Source organism: Saccopteryx bilineata, chromosome 1 (assembly GCF_036850765.1).
Source record: "Saccopteryx bilineata isolate mSacBil1 chromosome 1, mSacBil1_pri_phased_curated, whole genome shotgun sequence".
Lineage (NCBI taxonomy): Eukaryota > Metazoa > Chordata > Mammalia > Chiroptera > Emballonuridae > Saccopteryx > Saccopteryx bilineata.
Window position 1 is genome coordinate 74,570,602 of NC_089490.1, and position 23,575 is coordinate 74,594,176.

The 23,575-nt window shown below is 35.5% G+C and overlaps 1 protein-coding gene across 1 annotated transcript in view; it reads right to left on the reverse strand.

Moving 5' to 3' along the window:
* The window catches only part of ASCC3 (activating signal cointegrator 1 complex subunit 3), a 353,954-nt gene that overhangs the window by 77,551 nt on the left and 252,828 nt on the right, over positions 1-23,575 (reverse strand). The window contains exons 35-36 of the mRNA XM_066254466.1: positions 15,317-15,428; positions 14,996-15,130 (exon numbers count right to left, since the gene is read on the reverse strand). Coding sequence (XP_066110563.1) covers positions 14,996-15,130; positions 15,317-15,428 — 247 coding nt within the window. The remainder of the gene's footprint in view (positions 1-14,995; positions 15,131-15,316; positions 15,429-23,575) is intronic.

The following is a 23,575-nucleotide window of genomic DNA, read 5'->3' on the forward strand; positions in this document are numbered from 1 at the left end:
ATTTTGAGAACCTATATTTTACAAATACCTAGACTTTAAATATAACCCCTACACCACCAGGTATCATATTAAATAATGTGATATTTGCTGAATTATCAGGAAGAGAAACTACTAAGTATCACAGCCCAATTCAGAGTTGGCATTACTAATGAACTAGATTAAATTGGCCAGAGCTTTAACTGCAATTGAATGAAGAGAAATTTTCCAGATGAATATATGTCTAATAAAATGGCCAATTTGATTTGCCTGATTTTTCTCTCAGCCAGGTTCCCAATGGCTTCCTGGCTGTTTTACAGCTTTCTGCATAGTCCCAAAAGAACATTTTTTCTTACTAATATAGCTTCCTCACGTTTTTCAAGCCCAAGTTCCTAATTCAAAGAAGTGCTAATCCATTTGCAAAGCATTTTAGTGAAGGAGCAATCACCCAGACATAATCACTATTACAAATCATAATTACTTTATGATTTCTTCTAATTACTAAGTGGTTTTAACAACTATAAATAGATGAGCACTCTTAGGAGCACAGACATTGGTCTGGAAGCCAGGGTAATTTCTCATTAAAGAACCATGGGCTTTTTTATTTGGAGGTACGATGATGTGGCAGTGGGAAATCATTACTTTTATAGACTTTGTCACTCACCCATGGTACGCTAAAACCCCAAGTCATAACCTCTAGGAAAATATTAACCTGGGGAGAAAAAAAAAGGGAGCAAGGGAGTAGGGGCAAGAGAAGCTCAGAAAGAAACTCAGAAAATGACACTATAATCAAGGACAACAATATCTTTGAAATGAAATTAGCATATGTTCTTCTTTTTTAAAGTAAAATTCACTAAAGGATATATGCTCGGGTAAGGACAAAGCTGTACTTGATATCAAAAGGGAAGCAAGGCTATACTTTTCTTTATTCCTCCAAATATTAATGTCAAGTTTCTTTAATATTTTTTTTGTTTATTGATTAAAGAAAGAGAAACATCAATTTGTTGTTCCACTTAATTTTATGCATTCATTGGCTGATTCCTGTATGTGCCCTGAAAGGGGATCGAGCCTGCAACTTCGGCAAACTGGGATGACACTGTTTCTTTCTTTCTTTTTTTTTTTTTTCATTTTTCTGAAGCTGGAAACAGGGAGAGACAGTCAGGCTCCCGCATGCGCCCGACCGGGATCCACCCGGCACGCCCACCATGGGGTGACGCTCTGCCCACCAGGGGGCGATGCTCTGCCCCTCCGGGGCGTCGCCATGTTGCGACCAGAGCTACTCTAGCGCCTGAGGCAGCGGCCACAGAGCCATCACCAGCGCCCGGGCCATCTTTGCTCCAATGGAGCCTTGGCTGCGGGAGGGGAAGAGAGAGACAGAGAGGAAAGCACGGAGGAGGGGTGGAGAAGCAAATGGGCGCTTCTCCTGTGTGCCCTGGACGGGAATCGAACCCGGATCCTCCGCACGCTAGGCCGATGCTCTACCGCTGAGCCAACCGGCCAGGGCTGACACTGTTTCTTAATGAGTCCAATAAGGCTAGCACTTCTGATAGAAAATAAGTGTTCTGGACTTCTATAAAATGTAAAGTGTCTAGAGTAGTGATTTTCAACTGGTATGCCACAAGAATTTTTAAAGCATGCAATACCTAACTATTTAGTCAGGGACACTGACCTCTTTTCCCTTAAGATTGTCAAATAAAAAAATTTAACAACAGGACCTTGCCGTTTGGCTCAGTGGTAGAGCATTGGCCTGGTGTGCAGGAGTCCCGGGTTCGATTCCCGGCCAGGGCACACAGAAGAAGCACCCATCTGCTTCTCCGCCCCTCCCCCTCTCCTTCCTCTCTGTCTCTCTCTTCCCCTCCCACAGCCAAGGCTCCATTGGAGCGAAGTTGGCCCGGGCGCTGAAGGTGGCTCTGTGGCCTCTGCCTCAGGCGCTAGAATGTCTCTGGTTGCAGCGGAGCAATGCCCCGGATGGGCAGAGCATCACCCCCTGGTGGGCATGCCAAGTGGATCCCGGTCGGGCGCATGCGGGAATCTGTCTGACTGCCTCCCTGTTTCCAACTTCAGAGAAATACAGGAAAAAAAAAAAAAGAGAAAAAAATATAACAACAGCCAACAGAATAGCCCTTTGGTGTAAATGCCCTGTCTTGAACCATAAATACATAGGTCATATAATAGATTTGTGTCTTATGGGTCATATCACATGATACAGTTGTGTCTGATTGGTTAATCCTTGGTACCAGAAATACTTATAGACAAGTATAGACACTTGATTTTTAAAAAAGTTACTTTGGTGCAAAAAGGGTAGGTAATTACTATTATTATTTATTTTATTTTGTAAAAATTATACCTTTTTTCATCAGATTGGCAAAAAACATATTTTTTTGGTGTGCTGAAGAATTTTAGTAATTAGTTCATGTGTGCCATGAGAAGAAAAAGGTTGAAAATCGCTGTTCTAGATATGGCAGTCTTGAATGCAAAACAGAAGCAAAACACAAATAACAAACGTAAACTAAAACAATATAAAACAAAAATTTATCTAGATGGTCAGATATGAAGATTTGAATACATATCTTCCATGTTATTAGATCTTTAAACTAATCCTGTGATAAGTAGGCCAGATATAATTGCCCCCTCTTTTTTTTAATGAATGAGGAAACTGAGGCTTAGAGAGATTAAAGACTTGCCACTCATATAAAGAGGATAAAAGATTAACAGAGATTTGAACCCATATTTTCTAAACACAAATAACCATGTTCATTCTGCCGTATTATACCCACCTCAGTCTACTGGTGGTGGTCTCTGCCCACATTTACAGGAGGTTCCCCACCTCCTCAGTTTCAGCTGATGACCTTGCTTTTTCGTTAATAAAAACATTAAAACAAACAGAATAGAATTTCCTCAGTATTCTAACCCCCAATAGCAACTTCCTTTCATCTATATCTCAACACTGTCATTTTTCCTGTTACTGTGGACAGACTGTCTCTACTTCTACCAAAGGCCAGTGCTTCCACTCTTTGCTCTATACCAGGGGTCAGGAACCTTTTTGGCTGAGAGAGCCATGAACGCCACATATTTTAAAATGTAATTCCGTGAGAGTCATACAACAGCCTGTGTACATTACACATTATCCAATAAAAATTTGGTGTTGTTCCAGAGGACAGCTGTGATTGGCTCCAGCCACCCTCAACCATGAACATGAGCGGTAGGACATGAATGGATTGTAATACATGAGAATGTTTTATATTTTTAACGTTATTATTTTTATTAAAGATTTGTCTGCGAGCCAGATGCAGCCATCAAAAGAGCCACATCTGGCTCGCGAGCCATAAGTTCCCGACTCTTGCTCTATACTGTCATTTCCCCTTTCTACAGGATCATTTCAGTCAGCATATAAACATGCCATCATCTTCTTAAAACAAAAAGAAATTGATTTCTATCACTCCTCCCTCCCCAGCTTCTTGTAAGAATTAGCTCTATTTGCTTTTTCTGCTTTCTTAAAACTCATTCCCTATTGAGTCCTCTCAAATAAGGTGTTTGTCTCCTATCACTCCAATGAAATTACTCCTTGAAGGCATCTAAGATCTCCATCTTATCATGTGAGATGATTAATTTTAGCTCTCATACTGCCCATACCAATAGTCTTTAACTAAGTTAATCACTATCCTCTTCTTGAGATGCCCTCTCCCCGCTGGCCTCTAGGATGGTGTACCCTCCAGAACACTCCCGTCTCGCTCCTAGTCCCCACTCTCATTTTTCTCTGCTGATGCACCTTCTACTCCTTCTCTCCCCAACATCAACATGCTAGAGTCCCCAGACCTCAGTCTTCAGACTTCCTTTCAATACTCACTGCCCAGATGACCTTAACCAACCTCATGTCTTAGAAATTTTAAGGATCATCCATATGCCTGTCACCAGTTCTCATCAAAACAAACACAGACCCTGCTCTTCACCTGGTCTTCTACATCTCCCTCACTGAGTTGTTCAGGCCCAAACCTAGGCATCTGTACTTCCTCTGTTCCTGTTGGCTCTATTTTCAACATATCTAGAGTCCAATCACTATTCATCATTTTAACTCCTGGCCAGTCTATTAAAGCCATTTTCTCTCATCTGTACTTTCCACAACAATCATTTCTCTAAGAAGGAGCTAGAGTGGTCTTTTTAGAGTAAAAAATATCGTATCACTCTTCTGACTGAAATCCCTTCAATGGCTTCTCTGAATATCCAACTACTTAGTAACCTAGCCCCTGCCTATGATGCCATCCCACCTGCAGTGCTCACCCGCCTCTTGCCATCCTGGCTTTCCTATTATTCCTCGACCCTGACAAGTAGTTCCTACTTCATGGCCTTTGCACTTGTCCTTCTCTCTGCTAGCATTTCTTTGCCAAAGCTTGCTCCCTGATGTCACTCAGTCCTCTGCTGACATACACAGCCTTCTCTAGTTACCTCCAGACTCTTGTCTTATTTCTTTCTTCAGTTTTCTTTTTAAAAATTTTTTCAATTAGAGTTGACATTCAATATTATATTAGTTTCAAGTATACTACACAGTCATTAGACATTTATATAAATTGCCTTATTGTAAAAAAAAACACCTCATATATCCACTTGAAATTATATAACATGTTTATTCATTTACTTGTTTAACAAACCCCACTATGAATATAAATAAAGTCCAGAGGACAGGAACTTCAGCAGCCTAGTCTGCTGCTATATTCCATGCCTGGAACATAGAATGTGCTCTGTAATTATTATTATTAACTAATATAGCTAATGTTTACAGAGTACTATAAATGAGCAAAGGACTGTTCTGTCCAATAGAATAGTGATTCTAGTGTGTTTCTGTATATTATTATATAAAGAAAAACCCTGGAATACTAGTTAACCTAAAAGGTTGCCTGGCCCTCAGAACCAAAGGGTATTCCTATGATTAATTTTTCCTTTTGAAATTCAGTGTTTCCAAAATAATGTAATATTGTAGGACTCTGCTTCTACTATTTGGGGGTTGGGAAGGATACAAGGATGTTTAATTTTTCTTTTGCTCTGTTCTATGGAAATGATACTGAAATATATTCAGTTGGTTTTAAATATTGAGACTTAGTTATTTTCCTACTTGGCTGCTTGGTGAGAATAAAATGCAAGATGGTGTGTTAGTTTAAACAATGTTTTGACATTATTTATATTGGGAAGATATTGAAAACAGAAAACATGAATCTTTTGGAACACTTCTGATCACCATTATTAATTGAGAAAGGAAATAGCATTGATTTCTGAACTGCTCCACCTGCTGGACTAATAAGATCCTAACAATTTGAGCAGAAACCAATTTCTAACATATAAAAATTATATTGTAAAATACAGGTTTTACCTAATGTTAAAGTTTCCATTCATTCCCCACTTACTTTTTAAAGTCTAATCAATGCTCTGTTTACTCAAAGCATGATTAAGTGAAAATGGCTAGAATTTAGGGAAGAGATTATATGCCCAGCAACATAATAATCTTCAATGTTATTTTCATTGCATTTTAATTTTTCCAATGTGATTGCATGTGTACTGACAATTCTAAATAGTTATGATAGTAACTATTTTCAAAACCAGATTAGTAATGTGTGTATATGTGTGTGTGTGTTTTCCAAATGATTCATAGTAGGGTTCCCTGTAAAATGAACTACCCTGGAGATTAATAAATATAACTTAATTCACATGAGACCTTTCAAGATTATATTTGCAATTTTAAAATGTCTAAATGGAATCCCCCTTTGTACATGCTCTTATATGACCCCCACCCCCAGGAGGTGGTGATCCAATTCTGCCTATAGGCTAGGCTGGAAACAGACTTTTAAGGAGAAGAATGTCAGCAACTCTTTAGACTTGAAGGCCATTAAGAGCACACACTTCCCATGTGTCGGTAAAGCTACATTAAGTAGTAAAAGCAGAAGAGAGAGAGATTTAGCACAAGCTTATTCCTTTGGGTTTTTTTTTAGGCTATTTGGGCTGTAGCCCAAATATCTTTAAAAAGATATGTTTCTGTCTTCTATTTATTTGGTATTTATCCAAGTACACTGAACATTGGATAGAACACTTATGAAATGTTAATAAATGTTGACAAGCCAAAGTATTTCACAGATAGCTTAGGCTGTGAAGGTTAATGGTGTGCCCTTTTTTTTTTTTAGGTATCTTTAGTTTAAAAAAAAGGCAAAATAAGATGAAAGAAGAGGAAAAAGAAAAGTACAAAATAGCAAAGGAAAAAAAAAAGAAAAAAGAAAAGGGCATTTAAAAGGTGTTTGGTATGACGTGAATTATTATTTCAATTCTGTCCTTTCCCTGTTAGGAGCTGAGTTTTTATATTATTTTTCCATACTGATTGTGTCATCTAGGGCATGACTGGGTCTATATTACTTGAAAAAACGAGAACGCTAATCTAGGTGCTAGTGAAAAAAATATTAAGGCTATTCATATCCTAGTATCTAAACTTATCTCTCTTAATTAACAACCTTATTTAATCACCAACCTTTAGGATCCTCGTAATTAACAGTTATTTTGTGAAACAGTTTATGAAACCAAAGGTCATTTTAGAAAATTAAAACTTTTAAACAGGACAAATTTCAGATGATATAACAGACTTTATACTCATCAGAACATAATCAGCTTAAAAATCTTTAGAGTAATCTACTAAATCACAAAAGACATATTGGAGACCGAGGTATTTTACCAGAAAAATATTTCACCTTTCTCTGTGCTGCAGAAAGCTTGTAAGAGTGCAGAGAGCTGGAAAGAAGCTAAGAAATAATGAAGAATAGAAACAGTCTTAAGGGAAAAAGACCAAGAAAAATAGAAAGATAGTTTTTTTCAAGACATCTTGCCATCTGTGCCTCTCCAAAGATGCCAGGCAGCTCCCCAGCCTGGGGGTTAGGGAAGCTCTTCTCATGAACCCTGGAAGGTAGCCCATCAGGTTTCCCCACTAGGAAGATAAAGAGCAGCAGATGGGATCCTGCAATTGTCAGGAGGTTATTTGGAAATGCAAGGCCATGAGGTTGGTGGTGTTCACTGTTACTCAGTTAACCTTTCCTTCCTTTCATTTTTCCTTTAATGAACTCTTTAATTTTACATGCTGGGACCCCTACCAATACTATCCTTATCTGCTTATCCTTTTTATTTACTTCATTTTAAATTTCTTTCTTTTAAAACAATTCCTGCTTATTTTTTCAACCTCATGTTTAAGAAAGATATAGTTGTAATTTTCTATCAAGAGATTTGTAGCTGTGTACTAAACAGGACAAAATTCAAGCAGTAAAAGTGTTGTATTACTGAAAATGTTCTATAGGTAGGCAGAGGAGAGAATCAGTGTGCTTTCACAGGAAGCACTACAGTGAACTGCCACACTAAGAAATGTTTTGATATCCAAAATTTTAATCGCCTTGGTCCTTATCTAAATTTGGAATGGTTCTATTTTATATTAACATACAAAATCCACATTTTTAGTTACTTTCACAAGACTGTGAAAAATAACATTGTCATAATTTTTCAAATTGAGTATTTTATATATAATCTATTTCCGTGTAGACACAGACCCTAAGAGTTGAGTATATCTTTAAAATATTTTTTTGGAAATTTCTAGAGACAATACATTTGGGACATACTTTGCTTTTTTTCTAAACTACAGCAAGCATCTTCTGAAAAATCTGTTCAAATAAATTTTTTCTACTTTAAAATCTTTCCATTTCTATTACTGTCCACTGGGCTTATCAAATCACAGTCCCTGTTCGCCATGACGATAGGCACTTTCTACTCTAGGTTGGGCTTTCAGTGCCAACATCATTAAAAGATTCTTCAAATTACTTTTTAAATGTTCTTTTTCCCTCAGGATTTTCACTTAGATCTAATTAGACTACTTACTCCATGCCATGCTATCCCTGTTGCCAAAACTGCTAAATGCTTCCATAAGTAGGAGGAGGGCGTCAGTGGAGCAAGACAGATGTAATGTCATTGGTTAAAAATAGAAGTGCGAAGCAGCTGCCTTAATTATAAAGCTTATTAATTCGTGGTGTTAAAACTTGGCAGAAGTTCTTATAAAATACCTAACCTTTCCAAATAGCATCATATTGTTTAAAATTGAAAATAAATGTTTTCAATACTAAAATAACCATTTTGCCAGTAATTAAAATCTGCATTTAATACCTATAATTATTAGTTACCAGGTCACATATAATTTTAAAGTAAAAGTGACTTTTTAAAAGTGTATGCCCTTACATTTCAATGCTTTACAGTTTTTTTAAAGTTGAAATTAAAACAGAGGAAAAGAATAAAATATGTCTAGGAGAGGAAGGAAGATATACAGTGTGAAGTTCTAAAGAGCTACTTTCTATAGAACCTAAAAAACTTAATCTTATTAACCTTAAGTTTTGTTTTCTGAATATTAATATTTACCACAAAGAACTGTTTGATGATTATAAATAATATATATTAAAGTGCCTTTGTAGTCGGTACTCAATAAAAGGTAGTGGTTATTATTATTTAAAGCAGTGGTCTCCAACCCCCGGGGCCACAGACCAGTACCGGTCCATGGGCCATTTGGTACCAGTCCACAGAGAAAGAATAAATAACTTACATTATTTCTGTTTTATTTATATTTAAGTCTGAATGATGTTTTATTTTTTAAAAATGACCAGATTCCCTCTGTTACATCTAAGACTCACTCTGGATGCTTGTCTCGGTCACGTGATACATTTATCCATCCCACCCTAAAGGCCGGTCCATGAAAATATTTTCTGACATTAAACTGGTCCATGGCCCAAAAAAGGTAGGGGATCACTGATTTAAGGATAAATTGAAAAGAGAAGATTTAAATAAACGAGTTACTATCATAGAATAACATCAGTGAAGAGAGATAGTCTCAGTACAATCTCTGGCTTTATACCCCGAATACAATATTTTACTTTCATTTGATGGCACTGGCATCTAAAAACGTAAGCCAGAAACATCTCAATTTTTTAGGAAGAACAGGACAAAGTAAAAAAACAGTCTCAAAAGTGGTGATACTAAAATATATTAGTGGAAGTGTATTTTCTTTTTACAGCGTTGACTGAAATAAAGATTTACATACAAGATGGAACAAAAGTAGGTTTACAGTTGTAAGAAAGACAGTTTATTTTTGTATTATTTATTAATTCTTATATTATTTTCAACATAAACAACTGTAAACCTACTTTTGCCTCTCCCCATATAATAGAGTAACAATCAACAGGAATTAGAACCTCGAAGTATAACAGACAGTCACATTTAAGAAACAAACACCACCACCCTAATAGTCTGAAGGATAAAAATATTCCAAGTATCTAGTGGGTCAAGAGAAAAAAACCATGCCAAAAGGTCTAATCCTAATCCCTGCTTTCCGTGATCTGTAAAGGAATGGTCATCATCTGTCACACCAAATATGACAGGCACAATTCCATCTTCTCTTTCAGTTCTTTAGTAGTTTTATCATTAATAAATTCATTCCAGCCCTTTTTCAATCTATGTATTCTTGGCCTATATTATATCCATCAATTGAAGTAATAAATTCTCTGAGTTTATTACTTGCAGGATGAGATGGAACTTCCTACTAATTGAAAAAGTTACTCTGTTCAAGATCTAAAGAGGGCCTCTATTTGTACAATTCATGATTTGAATTTCAGTTATAGTGATTCAAAGCCTTTGTCTTTCCAGACTGAAATGCCCATGTCACATATCTTCTATCATCTGAGTGACTCAACTGGACTCACTCAAACATTCTCTCCGATGCTCTTTTGATGTGGGGCCAGAAGAAATGTATATAGCAAATCTCCTGCATAGAGAAAATTAATATATAGGACAGAATACTGTAATCTGTTTTATTTTTAGAGACTGTTTTTTGATGGGCAACATTCTGCTGCCATTCTTACAGCATCATACTGAGCTGGTGACCTCAGCTAGTAAGAAGACCCAAGTATGTTTTACAATTTATTACTATGGCCCATAGTTTATCTATGTACTAACACAAACACATGGAATTTGTCAATAATGTTCCCTATTCTATCTTTTACCTCTGGCCCCTAGAAAGAGCATCACACATTGTAAACACAAAATAAATATTTTTTGAATGAATCAATATATGGTCTGTGGGTAGAATGTAGCTGATGGAATTTAATATGAACAAATGTTGAGTAACATATCAAAAACAAACTATCTGATTATGCACACTTCACTATCTACTTAAGATATTAGACCAATTTAATTTAGCACAGCTCCTTACTATTTGGGAGAGTTTGGTTTTCATTTTTAAACTCAGAAATTTCCTGTTGCCTTCATTCTTTGGTTAAAAGGGTGATATTGTCAATATAATCTGCAAAACACAAGGCTAACCCCCAATTATCCAAATGATAGAGAAAAAGAACAAAAAGGACTGAATTCACAAGACAGGGTATAAATGTACCTAATGTATGAAATGTTTTGATCAACCTGATAACCTTATTCTATGAAACACTGTGTTAAGAGGGAAGTCTGCAATGTTCAAAGCATTGTGAAAGAAAGCATACCATTAAATGATCTGATTAAATATGTTCTTTTTTATTTCTTAAAGAAAATGTTTTTCTGGTAAATATTAATATGGGAATAAAATTATATCCCTACTCTAAAGAAATTCTAATTCTTATTTTAGAAAAGTTGACAGTAATATATAAAAATGACTAGATAAAAAATAAGAATTCTAATTCATTTAAATAAAAGAAAAATAACTCTTTGGCCAAGTATGAAATTCTAAATATATATCTTCTCTAAAGGAAAATATATATCTTCTCTAAAAAAAAAATGTACTAATTATTAGTTACAAATATATAAAACTCAGAGATCATAATTTAAAACTATGTTTTCATATCAACTGAAAAGAAATAATATGTCTATGTATTTTAAAATGCTTGTTGAAAGTAACTTAATGTTTTAATATTCTTATTCATTATTTTTCTCTGTGACAGCAATAATCACTCTGCAACATATTCAAGGGACCTAAAAAGAATCTTTAAAAACATAATTTCAACAATATCATTAATACACACACACACACACACACACACACACACACACACACATGCTCTAAAACCAAAAGTTAAATATAATATTTAGCCTAAGGAATAATGAGAAACTTAAATTGTTAAAATTATTACAGTTAAGAGTGAAATAAGTAAATCAGAAAAAGTTAAACACTGTATGATTCCGCACATAGGTGGGACACAACATTTAGACTCATGGACATAGATAAGAGAGCAGTGTTTACCAGGGGGAGGGGGATGTGGGGATGGCGGATGGTGTCGGGAGAAGGGTATAAAGAGGGACAAATATAAGGTGACAAGAGGATGATTTGATTTTGGGTGATGGATATATAACATAATCGACTGTTGAAACAATGTGGAGTTGTTTATTTGAAGTCTATGTACTCTTGTTAATCAATGTCACCCTGTTAAATTTAATTTCCTAAATAAATAAATAAAGAAAGAAAGAAAGTATAGTAAGTTCAAAAAAATACTCAGGAGAATAGATAATTTTCAGTTGTGATCTCAGGAATACTAAAAATTCCTCTTAAAAATTAATATTTTTATAAAAGTTTTAAAATGACATTAGAAGCATCAGTGGCTGTATCTTGGTAAAAGAAGATACTGAAGTAAATAAGTTATACTATTGAATTGTTCAGAAACATAATGTGACATTATTAAGCATCACAAAAACAAAAACAAAGACAATGGAACAGACCTCTGAAGCACCTCTGCTACCCCTACTGTTTGTCTTGCTGTGTTGTGCTTACTGTCGTCCTGTTCTCTACAGCTGCTGCCATCTCTAGCTTCCTTCTTGTTTCAAAAACACAGGGGGATTAATGTGCATTTTTGGAGATCAGAGTAGAGAAGATAATGAGGCTACTTAGAATTTAGGAATTTTGGATTATTTAGGAATTATTTAGGAATCTTGTGTGTGGGTCAAAAAAATATATATATTTATAGAACTCAATAAAAAATAATTTCTAGAAACTGTACTGTAATTACGTCAAATACAATCTTGCTTTATTATTTAATGTTTCTCCATTAGCATTCATATGTTCTCTTTTAAATAGAGAATAATTCCTAGACCAGAAACTAACAAAACACTGGCAATTGCAGATCTCCTTGTCAATGTGAGTCCCACAGTTCCAATGTCCTAGTATCTTGATTCAAAAAGAATTCTAAGATATTACAGACCTAGACATTATCTATGAAAAGTTGAGAGTGTCTTGGACTAAACCCACAGGATAAAGTAATTATGTCACTGTTGCTGTGGAAATTCTAAAGGGAGTACAGTGAATAATACTTACGTAAATTCATTACTGAGTTTATTATCTTACATCTATTTGCAGACAATTTGTTTTGTTTAGTTATTATAAAGATATTGACTTTATTTTAATAAAAATATACCATGAGATCAGTGTAACTGGTTTTAGGCAGTGTAATGTTGGAAAGAAGCAGGCTGTTGAAAAGATGTGGACAAAACTCTTGTTTGTTTGTTTGTTTTTTGAGAGAGAGAGACAGAGAAAGAGGGACAGCCAGACAAGAAGGGAGATGAAAAGCATCAACTCGTAGTTGTGCCACTTTTAGTTGTTCATTGATTGCTTCTCATATGTGCCTTGACCAGACGACTCCAGCCAAGTCAGTGTGACCCTTTGCTCAAGCCAGCAACCTCGCACTTAAGCTGGTGAACCTTCATTCAAGCCAGCGACCTTGGGGTTTCTAACCTGGGACCTCAGTGTCCCAGGTCAATGCTCTATCCACTGTGCCACCACTGGTCAGGTCAGATCAGAACTCTTGTTCTCATCAATGCCTTTTCATAGGAAAGACTAAAGAAAATAATGACTTAATTGCCTTTGTACTCCTTACATTTTTGGGCTACTGTAGTGGGTTGAGGGGAATACAGAATGTAATAGGCATATGGTTTTCATCAAACTCTTTTACATAATGAGTGACTAATCTTAACATGCCATACTTTGTATCTCTGTCCTCTACCTAAGTATCCTCTACCTCATTGTGTGTGTGTGTGTGTGTGTGTGTGTGTGTGAGACACGAGAGGCAGCATAGTACAGTAGTTGAGAATCCACACAGTGTTAAGTTGCTGGAATGGCAACCTGGCACCTGGAAAGCATTCAAAGGTGGTAGCTATTAATAGTTTATGACTTTCCAAGGTACACAATTACTTTTACATAGTAGATTAGGTAAATATATCAAAGTAGATAAATATGAAAAAATTGTATCTTAAGTCTTACAGACACTAGCTTAAGATGCAGTCCTAAATTATTTAACCATTTTTGTACTGTCTTTCTCCCAGATAAATCCTGTTTTATGGCTCTTTGGGAAATGATAAAAACCTCATTCCTACAGATCTAACAAATTCTTTATATTTTTTAAAACTCTTACTTCAGAAATGAATTTTCAATTAAAAAAAATCTCTTCAGGCCCTGGCCCGTTGGCTCAGTGGTACAGCATCGGCCTGGTGTGCAGGAGTCCCGGGTTCGATTCTCGGCCAGGGCACATAGGAGAAGCGCCTATCTGCTTCTCCACCCCTCCCCCTCTCCTTCCTCTCTGTCTCTCTCTTCCCCTCCCGCAGCCGAGGCTCCATTGGAGCAAAGTTAGCCCGGGTGCTGGGGATGGCTCCATGGCCTCTGCCTCAGGCGCTAGAATGGCTCGGGTCGCAACAGAGCAAGCCCCGGAAGGGCAGAGCATTGCCCCCTGGTGGGCATGCTGGGTGGATCCCGGTTGGGCGCATGCGGGAGTCTGACTGCCTCCCCATTTCAAGCTTCAGAAAAATACACACACACAAAAAATCTCTTCAATAACTGCCTCTACTTTAATCCTTTACTCTTTTCTATAGAGCAAACAATAAAAAACTAAATATAGGAGCTGTCCATTCATCAATTCATTAACAAATATTTTTAGACTTAGCACAACTGTACTTGGTCCTACACTGTATACAAAACCTATATACTCATTTTTCAAAGGGAAAACACTGAAAAAGTGAAAAACTGTTAATGGAATATTAAAGAATATTAAGAATAATAAGGCAAGAGGAGAGGTAGAAAAAAGCTAGTAAATAAGTGAACCACCTCCGAATCAGTGAACTGATAAAAGAAGGATCATACAGACTAGTCCGGCGGTACTCAACTTTTATAAAACAGCACCAACACACCTGAGGGGTAAGATAATACACAGTATTTACTTGTAACATACATCTGACTAATATTCCAATAAAATTATATGCCAAACTATTACACTTAAACTTAATAAAGACATAAATAAATAAGGCATATATACTGTAGTATGCAGAAAGAAAGATAAGATACTCCTAATGATTACTTTAACTTCAATATTAAATTTAGTTCTTAGCTTCTTGGCAAAAAAGCAAAAATGAACACAATATAGTGTTTTGTTTGTGTGTATGTGTGTGTGTGTGTGTGTGTTTACCATGTTTACATGGTATGAATCTGGTTGTATTGTTTTAGAGGAATAGGGATGGGGGGAGCTGTAAACAGCTTTTCTGGTATTAATTTAAGAGAACTGAATCATGTGGATCTTATGTAAAGAAACTTCAATAACACCATGGATTCAAGAAGAATTACCCTAAAGAAGTAATAGTATAGGCTTTCAATTATATTACAGAGAGATTATTAAACTGAAGGATAGGGCGATCACCTCACTGCTGAGGAGAGCCCAGTTTATCCTATTATCCTGGCTTAAATATTAATAGTGCCCCATTTTATTCTCAGAAAGATCCAAGTTTGGACAATAAATATTTGGTCACCTTATCTATAGGGAACTTGGTCCAGATATGGTGCTTTAGTGATCTTATTTGACAGGTGAAAGGACTTCATAAATAGTTTCTGCCAAATTTCAAGAGGAACTGAATGGCAAAAATTTAAGGCACAATTTAAGAGAAAGTATGGAATATATAAAATATCTCCTTTCATTAAAAAACAACACAATAATAACATGTAACTCACACTTAGAACTGAAAGCAATTCTTCGGTACTGCATTCAGGTTTCAAACGCTCCTTGAACATCTTAACTGTTTGGTGCTTCAAATAGTAATAAGAGGCAATTCGGCCGTATGTCAGAGGTTCAATGCTCCGATTATCCTATTTCAAATGAAAGATAAAGTGACATAAACAAGAAGTATAATAAAAGTGCATACATTTATAAAATTAGTAATTAATACTGCAGTTGTTATTGCAACAATTTTTTGGTTATCATTAGAAGCAAAAGCCCTAGTGTTAAAAAGCTAGGCAGACTTTTCAATCGAAATGTATGTAATTTAGTCATACCTCTCCAATTTCAATACAATAGGAATGTTCCAATTCAACCAGGGACTTCTCAATCAGATTGGACAGAAACTTGTTCATAGAATCATGGCTCACATCACTCAAGTTGTAATAGCTAGAAAATAAGCAAGATTTCAAGATATTTTCTGTTACAACTTCAATTTCACATTGATCTTGTTCATTTCTTTTCAGATTTAAAACACAAATAATCACATTTACAGCAATTCAAAGAAATAAAGCAGCTGTGAACAGCATTTCCATTTAACAATCAATACTCCCAATATGAAGGCTTGTTGACACTGATGAACAATGAGGATACATAAAAAATATGTAAGATAAGCAGATTAAGTTCAGCATCACATCAAAAACATACTAACTTTCCACGCTCCCATCAAATGACATATGGTGGCTGAATGGATAACAAAACAAGACCCTTTCATATGCTGTCTACAAGAGACTCACTTCAAATCAAAAAGACACACAAAGACTGATAGTAAAAAAATGAAAAAAGATCTTTCATGAAAATGGAAACAACAAAGCAAACAAAAAAGCTAGGGCAGTAATACTTAGAGAAAATAGACTTTAAAACAAAGCTTTAACAAGAGTCAAAGAAAGATCCAGCAATTCTACTTCTGGGTATTTATCTGAAGAAATCCAAAACACTAAATTGAAGAAACATAAAGCATATTCACTGCATTAATTACAATAGCCAAGATATGGAAGCAACCTAAGGTCCATCAGTAGATGAGTGGATAAAGAAGAAGTGGTGCATATCCACAATGGAACATGACTCGGCCATAAAAAGAATGAAATCTTGTCTGCAACAACATGGATGGACCTAGAGGGTATACTGCTGAGTGAAATAAGTCAGACAGAAAATGACAAATGTGGAAGCTAAAAAACCTAAATAAATAAACAAGAACAGAAACAGACTCATAGGTATAGAGAAAACTTTGACGGTTGCCAGATGGGAGGGGTTTGGGGATGGGTAAAAAAAAGTGAAGGGATTAAACAATACAAATTGGTAGTTACAGAACACTCATTGGGATGTAAAGTACAGCACAGGGAATATAGTCAGTAATACTGTAATAACTATGATGATGTTGGATAGGTACTTGAAATATTGGGGTGATCACTTCGTAAGTTATATTTTGTCAACTACTATATAACTGAAAATTAAAAAAATTTTTAAATCCTCCTCAAAAAAAGAGGATTAAAGAGATACTTTCAGGTAAAGAGATACTTTCTATTGTTAAAACTGGCCTTCCTTTGGTTTATACATTTACAGCAAACTAAATATATGTACATTTAGAAAGGGTGAGAAGCATATTACATATAAATATAAACAGTTCCATTTTATCTATTAAGAAACCCATCTTGGCCCTGGCCGGTTGGCTCAGTGGTAGAGCGTCGGCCTGGCGTGCAGAAGTCCCGGGTTTGATTCCCAGCCAGGGCACACAGGAGAAGCGCCTATCTGCTTCTCCACCCCTCCCCCTCTCCTTCCTCTCTGTCTCTCTCTTCCCTTCCCGCAGCCGAGGCTCCATTGGAGCAAAGATGGCCCGGGCGCTGGGGATGGCTCCTTCGCCTCTGCCCCAGGCTCTAGAGTGGCTCTGGTCGCAAAGGAGCGACGCCCCGGAGGGGCAGAGCATCGCCCCTGGTGGGCAGAGCGTCGCCCTCTGGTGGGCGTGCTGGGTGGATCCCGGTCGGGCGCATGCGGGAGTCTGTCTGTCTCTCCCTGTTTCTAGCTTCAGAAAAATACAAAAAAACAAACAAACAAGAAAAACCCCCATCTTTAGTAACTTTATAAAACTCAAAGAACTACTGATTTTGGGGGTAGATGAGTTCTTTTAGGAAATTTAGTCAATTACTGTTCTCTTAATGCTTAAGAAATAAAGGTCATCCTAAATACTGGAAAGCACATCATCAGGCTAACAAAGCAGTCTAACTAAGCTTCTGTACAAAGTGTTTTTCCATGGAGGCTTGGATAAAGAAGATGTGGTACTTATTTACAATGGACTATACTATTCAGCTGTAAGAAATGATGACACACTGCCATTTACGACAACATGGATGGACCTTGAGAACATTATACTAAATGAAATAAGTAAATCCGAAAAAGCTAAGAATTATGATTTCACACATAGGTGGGATATAAAAATGAGACTCATGGACACAGGTAAAAGTGAAGTGGTTACCAAGCAGAAGAGGTTGTGGGGCAGGGGGTGGGGAGTAAAGAGAAACAAATATAAGGTGACAGAAAATGATTTGACTTTGGGTGATGGGCACACAATGCAATCAACAAGTCAAATGCTATAGAAACATTTACCTGGAACCTATGTACTCTTATTGATTGATGTCACCCCATTAATTTTAATTTTATATATATAAAAAAAGATATATATGTTTAACTCTGTACACTTTTCAAGTAAAAAGCCTAAAGACATGCAATTCACCTGAATGCTCCTCTCTGTGACTCCCAGAGGTTTTTGGCAAATCCCTACAGTCACTAGACATCTGTGTCTGGGAACAGGCTGTCTCCACAGTGATGACAGATCTCTAATTCTTACTGGTAAGCCCTGCACCCTAGTCAGCATAAAGAATTTGTATGCCCAACCTCCATCCAAATCAAGGAGGAGGCGTGGAAAGTGGCCTCAGAGAAGAGACTCATTACTGAAACCCCAGGACAATGGTTTCGCATCTGTTCAGGACTAGGAAGGGATATTCAAAGCTTGGGATGAAAGTGGTAACAGTCTCAAATGGGAGAAGCCTAAAGAAATCCACTATCTGTTAAGTATGGTTATTTTTTTTCTCATTTCAAAGGCAAAGATTTGGGGTAAGTATACTATAAAAATTTATTTTAAAATACACAAAGCAGGTCTTAAATCATGGCAGACTATACTTTCATTAGAAACAAAAGTTAGCACAAATGCCTAGGTCCAACCAAATATGAGAGTCTCCATCCACTGCGTAAGAATTAATAACAGGCTATTTATTTGAGACAATAACTGTAAATCATAATTATATGTTGAGGATTTTAATTTTCATGAAAAAGAAATGGTTACTTTTAATTTTAGTCTGTAGAGAAATTATTGACTTTCCTGGAAAAGTTCTTGCCATAGATCAGAATTAAAGAAATATTTATCAATGAACTAATGAATAAGTATTGAAACCAGTGCTCTTATTAATTTAAACAAATGTACAAACTTTTATCTAAGCTTACATATATGAAAGTGAAAAACCAACATTAGAAATCTTTAGAAAACATTTCCCAATACTGAAAAATGATGAAGTATTTAGTTAGAATAATGCATTCCGCTTTAGAGGTGAAAGTGAAAATTCTGGACATTCAAAGCCCCATCAAAAAGACAGATCCCCAGACCCTGGCTGGTTGGCTCAGTGGTAGAGTGTCAGCCCAGCATATGGATGTCCCAGGTTCAATTCCTGGTCAGGGCACACAGGAAAAGTAACCTTCCCCCCTCTCTTCTCTCTATCTCTCTCTTCCACTTCTGCAGCCTCCACTGGAGTGAGCTGTCCCAGGCACTGAGGATGGCACCATGGCCTCGCCCCTGGTGGTCTTGACAGGTGGATCCTGGTCGAGTGCATACAAGTGGGTGTCTCTTTGCCTCCCCGCTTCTCACTTAAGAAAAATAAAAAGATCCCCAAAGCCATTCCAATTTTAATTGACCCTTGAATAACAGAGGTTTGAAATGCATGGGATAACAAATTTGGTATCCTTGAAATTGTGAAGGAAAAAAATATTTGTGTCAATTTTGCTGTTGCACTACAAACTACAAAAGTTTTGCCCACAGTACTTTTAAGTACTTAGTTAAGATACAAAAGGTGTTAAATTAGTGGGTGGCAGACATGAAAAGAAAATGTGTTCTAACTGATGGCAACGTGTTATGTCAGAAAGCCCTGAGCATATGCAAAGACTTAAGCAAAGGTTTGCCTGGAACTAGTGATCACTCTCACATAACTTTTATTACAGTACATTGTTATAATTTTTCCATTTTATTATTAGTTACTGTTGTTAATCTCTTACTGTGCCTAATTTATAAATTAAACTTTATGCCTAGTTTCAGGGATTTGCTTGGGGAAGGGTGTATTGAAACATATCTCCTGTAAATAAGGGGCATACTACTGTATTTTACATTCATTTGGTTTGATGAACCTATAAATTTTCTAACTTTTTTTTTCAGGTGTTTGGACAAATATAATTGGTAAATTATTTATAAATTGAAAAAACTACTGAAAATATGTCCAGGACACTGAATAAATAGTACTGTTTACAGAGCAAGAATCAAGATATTCTTTACATAATTAAAATTACAAAAGGAAGACATTATGAAAATATTACCATGAAAAACAAAAAGTTAAAAATTTCATTTTTATGTATAAATTTGTTATGTCATTTGAAAATAAAATATCTCATGGGTGTTGCCACTGATTACCACAAGCCATTCCCCTATAAACATAACTGGAATGCCAGCTTGATCATTTTATGACTTAATGAATAATTTTGGTGCAAAATATTTAAAACCATTAATAATAAAAACTTTCCTTTAAAGATGAAAGGCTCTTTTTTATATTTATTTTATTCGCCGTTTTATGTATTTACAAGACTTTTAAATTGAATTTATTGGGAAGACACTGGTCAACAAAATTATACAAGTTTTAGGTGCACAGTTCCACGATTTAATATCTATATACTATATATATATATTGTGTGCGCACAATCCTAAGTCTCTGTCCATCATCATTTATCCCCCCATTCCCTTCTCCACCTCACACACCCCTGCAATCACCACACTGTTGTCTGTGTCCAGGAGTTTTTCTCTATTTTCCCTCCTTGCTCAATCCTTCCACCCCCCTCACCCAGATCCCTCACCCCTGACAGCTGTCAGCCTGCTCTCTATCGATGAGCCTGTCTCTATTTTGCATGTTAGTTCATTTTGTTCATTAGATTTTACATATAACTGAAATCATATAGTACTTCTTTTTATATTTTGATGGCTTAATAGCCCTTCTCTTGTTAGTTTATTTAAGGCTATTGGAAAAATCTTTAGACTAATTTCTAGCTTTTATACAGATAAAGTACAGTTAGGGTAAACATTTCTTAAACATTTAACATAAATTACCAAAAAAACCAAATCAACTAAAATCATGCCTCTGAGGCTACAGCAAACTATCTGATAACTACACTAAAATATTATCCATAATCTAACTTGCTAAATATAACAAATATTTATGCAGAATAACTTTAAAATTTTCCACTGATATTTCTTTTTAGTAGAGTTCTTTATGAATGTACTAACATTCTTATTGACTTGCATATAAAAAGAAATACAAAATTTAATGTAAATAATTGAATTGACATAACATTTATTTAATATTGATACTCTTACTCTGATCCTTACAATATTTGGGGGAATCTAGAATGTAGAAGTCCCTAAAACTGTTTTCTTTGGGCATTCTGGCATAAGTGATAACTTTTATTTATTTATACAAAGTGATAGCTTTTAGATATAGAAAATGCTAGTTAAAATATTATACTCAAGAACACTAAAATCTCAATAATTAAAATACTTGTCTCTTACCAGCCAACACAAATACTAAAACGCATTTAGTTTTGTTAATGATATAACTTCTCTGTTTTTCACCAAGTATTCTTTGTTAATATTTCAACCAAGATTCTAAGGATATTTTAAGCATTTTCAAATATTTATAAAACTAAGATAGTACATTTTAATTAGACATACAATTTATAAGACTGTTAAATAATACAACTAAATGTATATGAAGTTATTTTTTATGTAACAAAAACTAGAAAGATAACATATTTTGATACATTTTTGTGTATAAAGGATGGAATCTATATTTACATGGTCTTATTAGTAGCATTAAATGGTCTTCACTTCTATTACCTGAACTTTTCAGTCATCATGCAATTTCTAGCCTAAATAATTACAAACATTTAGCTTAAAACATTACATATAATTTCAATAATCACTTTACTAACTTGAAAAAGCAGCAAAAGCTAAATAAAAAGGTCTGTTTTCATGTTGCACTCTCCACAGTACAAAATTTATAATTTAGTTATTATTTAAACAGAAATATTATACAACTGTTTAATTAAGGATAAATAATACAATGTATTATCATGTTCACTGCACTGAATCATCAAGTCATTATCTTCTCTTTGCCATAAACAGACAGCCTACCTTTATTGTCAGCGAGCTATTTCATTTATTTCACAGAGAAACCCAGTTTCACAATAATTGACTTGTCAGAAGCTCTAATTTATGAGGCTGAGCTCTGTAAGATTTCTCTATATTGGACTCAACCGGCACACAAGCAGGGTTGAATATTTACAATGCTGTTAACAGGTGCTGAGTTGTTTAATGATTCTAATAGCCAGAAGCGTACTGAGAAAGCCAGCGGGATCACAATTACAGGCTGTTTGAACACAACAATTACTAGTCCCCTGAGAGGTATGAAAGTCAAAACCAGTTTGATACTGACAGCATCTAGCACATGGGCTAGACAAGCTAACTTGTATTAGCAGTCCATTGGGAAAAGTCATAGCAAACCTCTCCCAATCATAAAAATTTACAAAGTTCATTAAATTTAAACAATACAAATGTAGAACTTTGAGAAATTTTTAAAAGATCTTATCAAAGGACAAACAGAAATATCACACATGAAACTCAAGTTATCTTTTTCCAATCTTAAAAAGGATCACATTTCACCAGTTGGGAATAAAAGATATTTTACTGTAATGTAAAACATAGATAAAGTTACAGCAAACAGTTTGGATTTAATGTGAACAGTGGCAGCCATTTCCTGTTTGGTTTATGTAAACCTGGCCAGAGATTTCGTTGGGAAATTTTTCATCAGTATTGAAATGCTGCTGCTATAACTGTCAGTACTGGGAAGTCATTTGTTACAGCGCCATGTTTTTTTATGTTCAGATTATGCAGCAGTAATAATGAAAGAAATAATGAAAGTGGTTGCAGGGACAGCTGAAACTACCACAACATTTTTTGTCACAGAAATATTTAAAAGCTTTCCCAAGGGAAAACAGAAAGTAAAACTGAACACACAAATTAATTCCAGAACTCACTTTAAAATATATTTCATGATGCATCATACATGTGTTTATATGTATATTTGAACAAATGTATATATATGTATGTGTGTCTATATATTTATTCATATAAATGTATAGCTTTATATGCATATATGTATATATTTGCATATACAGTCACACACAAGAATATAAACTGACAGTCTTTCAACATGACTGCAAATCAGTTAATGTCTTGGATTTCAATCAGTTTTTGGCTTTATATATTTTGAAGTTATATTTTTATCTACCTACAAATTTTAAGCTACTATAATTTTATAGTGATTGTGCTTGTTATTAATATAAACCTTTCTGCTATGTCCTTTTTATTTTTATTTTTTTGCATTGGATTTTGTTTTGTCTGATTTTAATCATCTATTGCGTTCTGTTTGTTACTCTTCTTCATATCTTTCAAGTCTTAATTTTGCAACTTTTCTATATTATTTTGATTTGATATGTTGCTTATGAATTGTTTAGCTGATTTAGAAAAATGAATCTAGAGCATTTCTATCTTTCAACAGGAAGGTTTAAATAATTTGTAGCATTTATGATTATAATGGACATGTCTTCTGGTATAAAAATATCCTGCCAATCCTCTACTCAAAATCCCTACAGTGGACCCCATTTCTCCCAGAATGAAAGTCAAAGTCCATACCACGGTCTCTAAGGTCCCACATGGCCTGTACACTACCACTGACCCCACACCCCTAATCTCGTCTCCTGCTGCACCACACCTTCTCCTTGCTGCGTCTTGAATAGACCAGACATGCCTGTCTTAGAGCATCTCCTGTTCCCTCGGCCTACTATGTTTTCTAGATAGTCATGTGGTCAACTTCTTCGCTTCTTTCAAGTTTTTGTTCAAATATGGCACTGTGTTTTTTTTAAATACAGTATCACCATGCTGTATAATATATCCACAGAAACGATCTTATAACTGAAAGTTTGTATCCTTTGACCAACGTCTCCCCGTTTCCTCCTTCCGTATCTTTAATTAGGCCCACTGTGATTCCCCCACTCAAACCATCCTCTGGCTCCCCAAGCTTTTTTACCTTGTTCTTTTTGTCAAAACACTTTTTACATTCTAACATACTTTTAATTTACTTTCTCTGCTAAGAGTATAAATGACATGAAAGTAG